The 10612-nt window shown below is 39.0% G+C and overlaps 1 protein-coding gene across 1 annotated transcript; it reads right to left on the bottom strand.

Annotated features, from left to right (window-relative positions):
• LOC18786377 (carotenoid 9,10(9',10')-cleavage dioxygenase 1) lies at positions 1272 to 7164 on the bottom strand. The gene is made up of 14 exons (XM_007220597.2): positions 6635 to 7164; positions 6414 to 6484; positions 6284 to 6298; positions 5958 to 6069; positions 5746 to 5845; positions 5295 to 5357; positions 4894 to 5004; positions 4628 to 4812; positions 4009 to 4147; positions 3042 to 3159; positions 2860 to 2961; positions 2424 to 2675; positions 2036 to 2147; positions 1272 to 1798 (listed from the first exon to the last, which is right to left on the bottom strand). The coding sequence occupies exons 1-14, from the start codon at positions 6866 to 6868 to the stop codon at positions 1769 to 1771; spliced, it is 1644 nt and encodes a 547-aa protein (XP_007220659.1). The 5' UTR covers positions 6869 to 7164; the 3' UTR covers positions 1272 to 1768.

The raw sequence follows: 10612 nt of genomic DNA on the forward strand, positions 1-10612 counted from the left end.
TTTATAACAATATTAAAATTTTCATTGAACAAAAATAAATAGAAAGTTGCAATGGAAAGTAGTTCAGTGGTTAAGAGTATTTATTCTGCACTCGAAGTTCTAGGTTCGATTTCTCCCTCTATAAATATTGCTCGTATACAAAAATAAAAATAAATTTTTTGTGAGTTGGGTTCCAAGAAAAGTTTCAAAGCTGTCAACAATGGCCCAACCCAAATCGGAAGGTCTCCAAAGCACTACTGGGCCAAGGGCTATATATCACCGTAAATCACGACAAAACAAAACCCTTAAACACCCACCATTCGCCTCCATCATCCATCATCAACAGCGCTGCTCTCTCTCTCTCTCTCTCTCTCTCTCTCTCTCTCTCTCTCTCTCTCTGTGTTCGGCATTATACTAAACAAAAATGTCCCAATGATGATAAATTTAGTAATCTGAGAAATTTGCATGAAATTGCAGTTAAAAGATTGGTGCTCCCTTGTGCAAAGCTCATTTTTAGTAATTTGCAGAGGTTGAGGAGCCATTCTTAATTGCTTTGCTTTCATGCTCTCCAGGTTGAAATCAGGCTTTTCTGAGGGATTTTCTTCTTTTTCCTCTCTCACCGTTTTCTGCATTTTTAACTTTAAAAACGTTATACTTCAATTTTAGACATTTTGCTTTAATGAAAAATAAATTATTATAAAGGTAATTCGGTATGTAATGGTTGTTGAACTATTTGCCTTTGCCTGTTGCATATGTGAATTCGTCGTTGAATTTTATTAACAAGCAGCTTTAGCTTCGGGTGGGTTTCATTTCCACCTCGAAATGCTCTCGAATACCAGTATTACTGTAGCATACTTTTTAAATAGAAATTAGTGAGATTCACTACAATTGGTGAGAGTTTGTATTTATGAGGAGTTGGGTTATACATCGCCAATTTGTTTTGGGTTGGAATCTAGTAACGCTTCATGTGTTGGGTCCAATAGCCACGCATTCTCTTACGTCACTCAATATGTGTTGTTCATGTATTACACTTGAAAGTTCGCCACACGTGCGGGGACTGTTGAGAGTGTTTGCTTGCATTTGTAAGGAGTTAGGCTATTTCTCCATCACCAATTGATTTTGGAGTGAAATTTCAACTTCCTTCAATATTGACAACATATACTGATCATATTGATATTACCGGACGATTTGTTACGGTGGAGAACTTTATTTTTCGACAAAAAAGAACAAAGGGCAAGCATGAATAACGAATTCTTCTAGGTTGTAGTGAATCAAAGGGCAAACATTCCTTCCTCAAATCACAAAAACTGTGACCATTAACTATTTTCGGTCATGGCTACATTTTTCCTTTAGATTTGGAGCCTTATATATCTGCCACATTTGTGCAATTCTGTCATGAACAGCTTCCACAGGAAATTGAACGGTTTATGTCGAATTTTTCTTCTTGTCCACAACCAGCTTTTGCAAACTTCTCTTATCTCATTTGTGAGATTTATCATGGACAACAAATTCTGCTGCTGTTATCGACATTGAAAGCAACAAAACAAACCCCTTGCTATTAAGAAAGGTTTCCTCAATAAAAATGCCTTCAAGTCATGTAAGGGAAAACGGTGGGGGCACTATATAACGCCATTGATGTGCGTTATTTTGTGTCCAAGTAATTAAACACAGTGGAATGCTTTGTATACATGTATTATTGGTGGAGATGTGAAGCACACCATCTACACAACAGGTTCAATTTAAACAGCTCTGCCTTTCTCTTGCACAGGTTCTTTCAATGATCGAGCAATTAGAGCTTTGCTTGTTCTTGCAATTGCTCCTGTTCAAGGAACCGTAATTTGGATCAGAAATACTACCAAAAAAAAAGGAATTATAAAGTAGGCGACAGGAGAAATATAAACGCAAGAACACCGGGTTAGAAGGCAGATTTAAGTTCAATTAAATGTAAAATGAAAATTACACTGCATCCCAAAGTTGTGTCAATCTGTGCATTGCATGATGCACATCAAATTAAAAATTAAAAATGCATCTTAGGAACAATTGAAGTGGCACTGACCTCTGTGACGAAGAAGGCATGGAAACCATATGGAACTCTATGTGGCAATTCAACAACTGCGACCGGGTCAGATGACATTGTCTTTGCATCAATTACATGGATTGATGATTTTCTGCATGGTGAAAATTCAAGATTAGATTGCAGTCTGTCCTCAAGAAAATTCAACTCCAAATGCAAGCTGCATAACCACTGGTAAACCCAGTTTACTCTACTTGTAAAGCACCATAGCTATAATAAAAGTGATGACATTAAGATCGACAATATATATTAAGCAGGAGTTAAACTGAGACTCATGCTTGTTTCGAGTATGGAATTTAAGATTCAATTTTTAAGAGAGAGCATTGTGTTACTAAACAGTCCCTTTTAATGTGAGGGATGAAAATATTACCCAGTTTTCTCGTCATGTACAAAGAATATTAAGTAGCCATCATCTTCTTCAGAGGTAACTCCAGGAACACGAGGGACAAAAATAGCCTCAGAACCAAATCTGCCAGGTCCCAGGTCATAGAGGCCTTGGACGTTTCCTCCAACCTCAATTTTTGTTTTTCCAAGCTCTGGTGCAGCATGCAGATCAAATTTCACTACCCCTGTCACCTTTGCAATGCTGTCCAGTAAGGTTCCATACACATAACGCTGCTTCCTGCTTTCACACAAGTTAATTAGTGAAAAGAAGTGAAAATGAATATTACACTAGCTTTTCCAAAATGATGGCAATAGTACCACATACAAACACACACATGCGCGCGCACACACACACACACATATATGTATATATTTTTACTTTTCAATCCAGAAATCTCCCTGCAAGGACAGGAGATGCATACCTGCCAGTGTAGCTCTCATTCACCCTGGGAAAATCCACAGCTGATTCTGATAGTTTCTTCTGGGATGCTAGACCAGTTTTTAAATTGAATCTCATCTCGTACCTGAAAATAGTTAGAACAGTCAGAAGCACCATCACGTCTATTAGCAATTTACATTAGTAACACGGGTCAAAATCTCTTACAGCTCATTTTTGAAATTTTCAAGCTTTTCTTTGACAGGCCCATTGACCATGTCTAAATCTAGATTCTCAAGGCGGCATGTGATTAAAACAATTTCATCCTCCTCCTCCCAAGCATTAGCTATAAAAAAAATGAAGTCACAAAAACAGTCTGAATTTAGACAGTAAAAAGCTTTAGGCATAGCTTAATCACCAACCATGAAAGATCACATACATTTATTTATTGCTAAACGACATTAACTATACCATACCAAGTTACACATTTGAACAAAAATCCATAATGGTTAGTTGGTTTAGTTCTATGGGACTAGAACAGCTAGAGGAATTGATAACTTCAGTAAAATAACTAGAGCAGGGGGACTAAAATAACTTCAGTAAGCCTTGAGAAGTTTGGAAGGTCTGAAATTCCAGCTAGAGGAATTGAAGGATAATCCGGAAACTAGAGCAAGTACTACTCTAAGGAGCCCAAGAAGAAAAACCGAATTAAGAAAATATGAATGAAACTAAAGAAGAATACCAAAACTCTTGATTGCCAAAGAAATTCCAGCACAATAAAGAAGACCAAATTACTCCTTTCAAGCTTCCAGCAATGCTGCAGCCTGAGGCAGACAGTTAGAACTAATAGGAAGAGAGCAGGTTAAGGCCTCAAGAAGCAAAAGAGAGTAGGTATAACCCTACGTAGAGCATATTGGTACGAATAGGTCCACCTAGCCAACTCCAAGTAGCCAGGATTGAATATTTACAACATTTTTAGCAGAAGTGAGCACGTTCCTCAGATGAATCTTAGTAATGCTTCAAAAGCAGGATAGACCATAGGAATTGCAGCACTTATTTAACAGTTTCGGCTGTGTACCAGCTTCACCAATTTTAGTTAATAGAATGCAGAGTTATTGGAAAACTTAATCGAAAAAACAAAAGTTGTTTCAAAGGCATTGATCCTTGCATTAAGATAGGAAGAAAATATGCGCACCATTATGGAAAATGTAGCAATTTGGAAGCTCGAACCATCTGATTAGCAACTCATCCTTTGCATACCGTGGAAGTACACCAAAGCGAGCTTTTTTTGTAGGATCAAATGTGAATATCAGCTTCTTTTCCTTCACCATTTCCTGGAAACATGAAATTTTTTGTAGTAACATGTTAAGATTCATTTTATGTGATAGTTTGATGCTCAATAATTATTGTTAAGTTATCCATTGTTCCAGGAACTTAAGTCGATAGGAAATAGTCCTAACAATGTACATCACGCTAAAACAACACGCCCAATCTCCATGAGCCACTGCTGGTTTACATGTATAAAACCGAAAAAATTCCAAAAAAGGGTATATTTTTTGAACAAGTACCATTAATATGTTAAGTAATGTTGATCCTAAAATCTTTAACTCTAATGTGACAAGCCCCACAATGCATAGAAAACCAAGATTTGGTCCCCCTCATTTCCAACTCCAACCTCTCACCCTTTGCCTATCAGTTTTAAGATTATTTGGTTGGTATGCATGCTCAAATTTATTGGTGATTAATCTTTACATAATGGATGCTCTATAACTAGTTGAAATTAATAAAAAACACTAATTTTGAAGCTTCCATACCTTTGGTCTGAAGTACAAGGGGAGATCCATGAAAATTGCATAGTTCTCAGTAATTGCAAAATCATGCATCATGATGGGGTCTGCTACTGTTATGGGTATAGGATCATGCATGAAACCATCCTTGGAAATAACTCTATAAGTGATATATGGCGGAGTATGTGAATAGCCAAATGTAAACATCTCGCCTGCATTAGGTACATTATAAGTTGAGAGGAAAATTTCCTTATAAAGGCAGAATAAATTTCTTTCTATAAGAATGTGCTTACCAGTGAATGGGTCAACCTTTGGATGAGCAGTGAAGGAATGTGTCAGTCTCTTGTCATAATCCAGTAAGCCAACTGTTTGCAGATCTCCATCTTCCAGAACTTTGAGGACATCTACATAATGCAACATAAACAATTTCATTTCCACACTAGAAATAAACAAAAGTAAAATTATTATTTGAGCGCCCACAAAGATATAGGACGCAATACAAAGGCTGTCATTTTTATGTTCTTTTCTTTTTCTGAACCATGAAAAACATCAGTTACATCTTTATGGCATCAAAAGCAGTGGTGAAATCCAAAGAAAAATGAACAAAAATTATTCCCCTAATCTTTTCATCCCAATAGATTATCGAATTGATTGAAATTGAAAAGTAGATGCAAGAACATGGATGAGTTCTTACAAGGCTTATCTGCCTCTGAAAGAGCTAGAAGCTTCCCATGGTGATATATGAGAGCTGTATTACCTGGAAAAGGGTAGGAAATGGTTAGTTAAAGATACTGCTTCTTAGGCAAGTAACAGGAGATACTTTCCTACTTCGCCAGGATTTCAAGGATACATTTGCAAGGGGAATACAAAATTCATAAATGTTTCAAATTGAACAGAAAACTATGCACACAGTTTCAACTATGTCATTAAGTTTTCAACCAAGGTGTAGGGGATAAAATATTAAATACTCAAAACTTTGATGTCCATGCATGCTAAAGTATGGTGTATGGATCACAAGGATTAAATTCCTATTAAAATACCAGTGCATCAAAGGCATTACAGTCAATGAGTTGTGACAGTTCAGAATTGTACTGAAAAGAAGTTGTTATTGCATTTCAAAAACATTGCGCGCAAGAACAGCCTACCTGTCCCATTCCCATAAGACATATCTAATACTTTCAGTTTTGCTCTCAGGATTTGCATGTTAACCATGAGTAAGCCAAAAAGCCCCTTAAGGTCTCCAATCTGGAATGACATATTCAGGAACATAAGAATGGAATATCCGAACTAAACATCTATGACACACACTTAATCTAAAATTGCAACTGCAACAGCTGAAGTGGTGTTATTGACATACCCTCATAAATTTAGCACCTCCAAAATATTCTTCTTGCTTAAGACGGGATGTCCTAACATAGCGGGAGACGTACGTTGCTTTTCCATCTTTGATGCGCATACCATGAACCATACTGCAAAATGTTAAATATATAAAACAATGCTGGATCACATCTATCACTCTACTAATTCGCCAGAGACATGGCTAATGAACAGAAACTATTTACTTATGTTTCTATCCCACTTGTTAACATGAAAACTGAATTCAATAAAATAATCAGCCAACATATAATTGTTCAAAAGATTCGAATTCAAATAAGGCTGTGAATAAAGAAGCAGGGGACTCACCCATCTCCATCAAACCTGCAAAGGGAGCAACAAGGGGCATCAGCACAAAACCCACATGGCTAAGAATCACTGAAATTTATTTCCATAAATTAAAAGAGACCCAGAAAAGAGAGACGGAAAAAAGACATACCAGTGATATCCAGCAACTGGGGCAAACTTTGGGTTGGGGCCTACCCTGACAAACTCTCCATTCAAGCACTCCTGTAATTCATACATGGCATGGCATTGGCAATTGAGAGCACATGGAAAAATTAAGCATCAGAGAGTTTGATCATATGAGGAGAGAGGGGGGGGGGGGGTGGTTCGGGGCGGCGAAGAGAGAGAGAGAGAGAGAGAGAGAGAGAGAGTTACAGGAAGAGAGCCTATGACAGGGAGGTTGTTGGTGGGAGGAGTTTCATCAAGAACAGGAGCGAAGTTGCCAGCAAGATAGTGGTGAGGCTGAGAAGGATCATACATTAACTTCACAATCAGATTCTCTATCAAGTCCACGACTTTTGAAGCAAATCCCTTGTTGGGTTTTGGGTTGGGCACCACTATGCCAAGGCTCTTGATCTGCTGCTTCTCCTCATCTTCAATCTCCGCCATTGTTGTTGGGTTTCAGAAGCAAATGAGTCGAGACCAAACTGCTGGTGGTGCCTGGCAGTGTGTGGTGGAAAACGTATAAAGTGGTGGGCATTTTATCTCTTTTTGTCTTGTTTCGATTGGAGGTTTTGTTGGTAATGCCACTGCCACGTTTAACGTTTTGTTGTGGAGCTCTGAGACCCCATGAGACTGCGAGGCTGAGATAACATAAATGAGATACTGTTTCTCGAACTTTTAAAGATGCTGCCGTTACAGTACAATAGCGGCTTGTATGCCACTTCATCAAGTCTTTACGTCATTTTTGTTGGCTTATATTAAAGTTTGATTCTTGACCAAAAAAAAAAATATATTAAAGTTTGATTTTTGGTTTTAGGATTTTATATTAGAGAAACAATTGAAGATTTTGATATTGAGGTAGGCAGGTTCGGTTTAGATCTCAAATCACCGTTGATGAGGAGACATTTTAAGAGAGATGATTTCAAATTCTTAGGGATTTAAGTTTTGGGTATTAAATGTTGAGTTTTTCTATTTAAATCCGCATTTTTTTTTGTTCACTATAATAGTTAAAAGTGCTGTTAAACAAACCCTCAAATTAACTGAGTACATCCTACTACCAACTATCTAATTTACCATAATATAAAATAACCAAAAAAGATATATTGAATTGTGAAACAAATATAATTTTAATAAATACACTTTATTTGCCACATATTCAATCATAATCAGACAAGAAGGTGTTCGAAGGTCCTGCGTTGAACTTGAATTGATTCTTGCGTTGAATTATTGTCTTGCCTTCAAACTTGGAGGAGTCTATTTATCTGCTAAACTTGAATTATTGTCTTGCCTCCTCAATTCCTTATTGTAGATGATGGTTGGCAACATATTGAAAATAAAGACAAGGATACTGATGATGTTGACAAGAAACATGAAGATAATTTTCTAGAGACATGGTTGTGGTTGCAATTGAGGTGATATTTTGTTTGGGTCAGTTAATTTCGTGGTTTTTGTGCAGGTAAGACTTTGGCGTTTAAGGTATACAAGCTATTAGCTGAATGAAACAATTTGGCATTTGGTTTCTTTCACTTTGTGGTTGTTGCGGGAGGAACCGACTATTGGTGGGATATGTTTCTCTTTTTTCTTTCCAAAGGCTTTCGATTTTGTTTCTTTACTTTGTGTGATAGAGGTATTATGGTGTAATAAGGGTATTTTTGGTAGTTACATAAAGTGTACTTAGTTAATTTTACATTTTGATTAAAATATTATGGTATACTTAGATCATAGAGTATACTCAGTTAATTTTAAGGTTCGCTTAGTAGTGACAATTTAGAGTCTTTCTGAAAAAATGTATCTCTATTCATCGAGAATTGCCCATTATATGGACAGAATACAAGTTAATTAGGAAAGAACACAGGCTTATATTCAGCCCCTAAAAACAGCTCACCTTCCACATATACATGTATCTAATTATAGCTAACCTACCACATATACATGTATCTAATTAATGAAAGAATCTGCTGGCATTTAAATCTGATTTCCTTTGACATCCCCCCTCAAATTGATGCTGGTAAATCGACAAGCATCAATTTGCTAACGAGGAAATGATGGCGCTGACGTGGCGTGGATTTGGTGAAGATATCGGCAATCTGCAGAGTAGTGGAGACATGTGGAAGGGTGATAACCTGATTATCATAGGCTTCTCGGATGGAGTGACAGTCAACCTCGATGTGCTTGGTGCGTTCGTGATAGACGGGGTTGGCTGCAATTTGGATGGCACTTGTGTTGTCAGCATGCAGTGGAGTAGGATGAAGTGGACTGAACCCAAGCTCTGTGAGGAGACCACGCAGCCAAATGATCTCGGAGCACGTAGCAGACATGGCGCGATACTCTGCCTCAGTGGATGATTTGGAGATGTGGTCTTGCTTCTTGCATTTCCAAGAGATAAGGGCATCACTAAGAAACATACACTAGCCAGTAGTAGATCTCCTGGTGTCTGGGCAACCAGCCCAATCAGCGTCACTATAGGCCTGAAGCTAAAGAGAAGAACCTGTAGGGAAGAACAAGCCACGACTAGGTGTGCCAAGAATATAGCGAATGATGCGGCGAACGGCAGAGAGATGGTGATGCCTCGGGGCTTGCATGAACTTGCTGACAGTGTGAACAGCATAAGAGATGTCTGGTCGGGTGATGGTTAGATAGATAAAACTACCAACCAACTTCCGATAGGTAGTAGGATCCTCAAGAAACTCCCCGTCGTCACGTCGATATTTCACATTAAGTTCCATGGGGGTGTCAACGGAAGTAGTGTTGGTGAGGCCGGCTAACTGAACCAGATCTTGACTGTACTTGTGCTGATGCAAGAAGAGACCATGAGGTTGATGATGGACCTCTAAACCCAAGAAATAAGTGAGCTGACCAAGATCTTTCATGTGGAAAGTAGAATGCAACAAAGTCTGAACTGCAGAGATTGCCTCCAAGTCAGAGCCAGTGATGACAATATCATCCACATAAACAAGAAGAACAACGATACCCATGGATGTCCGTTGTAGAAAAAGAGAGGAGTCATACTGACTCTGAGTGAAAGAAAAACCAAGCAAAGTGGAGCCAAATTTTTCAAACCATACTCGCGGGGCCTGCTTCAAACCATACAAAGAACGTTTCAGTTTGCAAACATCATTAGGTGAGGAAGTAGGCATACAAGAGGGAAGTTTCAAGTAAACTTCTTCCTTAAGATCACCGTGGAGGAATGCGTTCTTGACATCCATTTGATGTAAGGGCCAGGATTGGGATGCAGCAAGGGCGAGTATGGTGCGGGCAGTGGTCATTTTGGCAACTGGTGCGAAGGTCTCATCATAGTCGAGACCATATTCTTGTTTATTGCCAAGTGCCACTAACCGAGCCTTATAACGGTCTATGGACCCATCAGAACGAAGCTTGATAGAAAACACGAACTTATTGCCAAGGGGTTTCACGGAGGAGGGACATGGAACAACGTCCCAAGTTTGGTTTTCCTCAAGTGCGAGAAGCTCAGTTTCAACAGCTGTCTGCCAACACTCATGCTTCATGGCCTGTGTATAAGACGAAGGAAGAGAAATAGAAGACAAGGTGGCAGTGAAGAGGGAAAGAGGAGAGGAACCAAACCTATCTGGTGGTCTACGAACCCGAGTACTCTGTCTGAGAGGGGGAGGTGCAGTTGCTGGAACAGTAGCAGCAGTCGGGGAAGGAGCTGGAGGGGGCTGGGGAGGTGCTAGAGGTTGATGGGAAGTGGCGGAGGAGCGTCGTTGATACACTAAGAGAGGCTGAGAAGGGACTGGAGCTGGAGAAGAGATATTTAAAACAGGAATTGCAGAAGAGTTAGTAAACATAGGCAAAACAGAAAATGAAGGAGAAACGGGGTCCTGATGCATGGGAAAAAGATACTGATTTTCTAGAAAGATTACATTTCTAGAAACTCGAATGCGTCACAAATTTGGATCGTAGCAAAGAAAACCTTTCTGGTGGACTGAATATCCTAGGAAAGCACACTGGATCGATTGAGCCGTGAGTTTTGTGCGTTCATGTGCAGGAAGATGAACATAACAGACACAACCAAATGTACGAAGGTTGGAATAAGATGGAGGGCGACCAAATAACTTGGTGAAAGGAGAGTTGTGGTGCAATGTGGGAGAAGGCAACCTGTTGATGAGATGGACAACAGTGGTGAGAGCTTCACACCAAAAACGAGAGGGCGTAGATGACTCTAACAGGAGA

This window comes from Prunus persica, chromosome G2 (genome assembly GCF_000346465.2).
Source record: "Prunus persica cultivar Lovell chromosome G2, Prunus_persica_NCBIv2, whole genome shotgun sequence".
NCBI classification, from domain to species: Eukaryota; Viridiplantae; Streptophyta; class Magnoliopsida; order Rosales; family Rosaceae; genus Prunus; species Prunus persica.

Excerpts from the sequence above, each read along its gene's own strand:
- LOC18786377 (XM_007220597.2), bottom strand. The coding sequence starts at position 6,868 with ATGGCGGAGATTGAAGATGAGGAGAAGCAGCAGATCAAGAGCCTTGGC. Across the intron at positions 5,358-5,745 it reads GTCTTATGGGAATGGGACAG|GTAATACAGCTCTCATATAT; the intron begins GTAGGCTGTTCT and ends ACCCTTTTCCAG. Across the intron at positions 1,799-2,035 it reads ATGCCTTCTTCGTCACAGAG|GAGCAATTGCAAGAACAAGC; the intron begins GTCAGTGCCACT and ends TTCCTTGAACAG.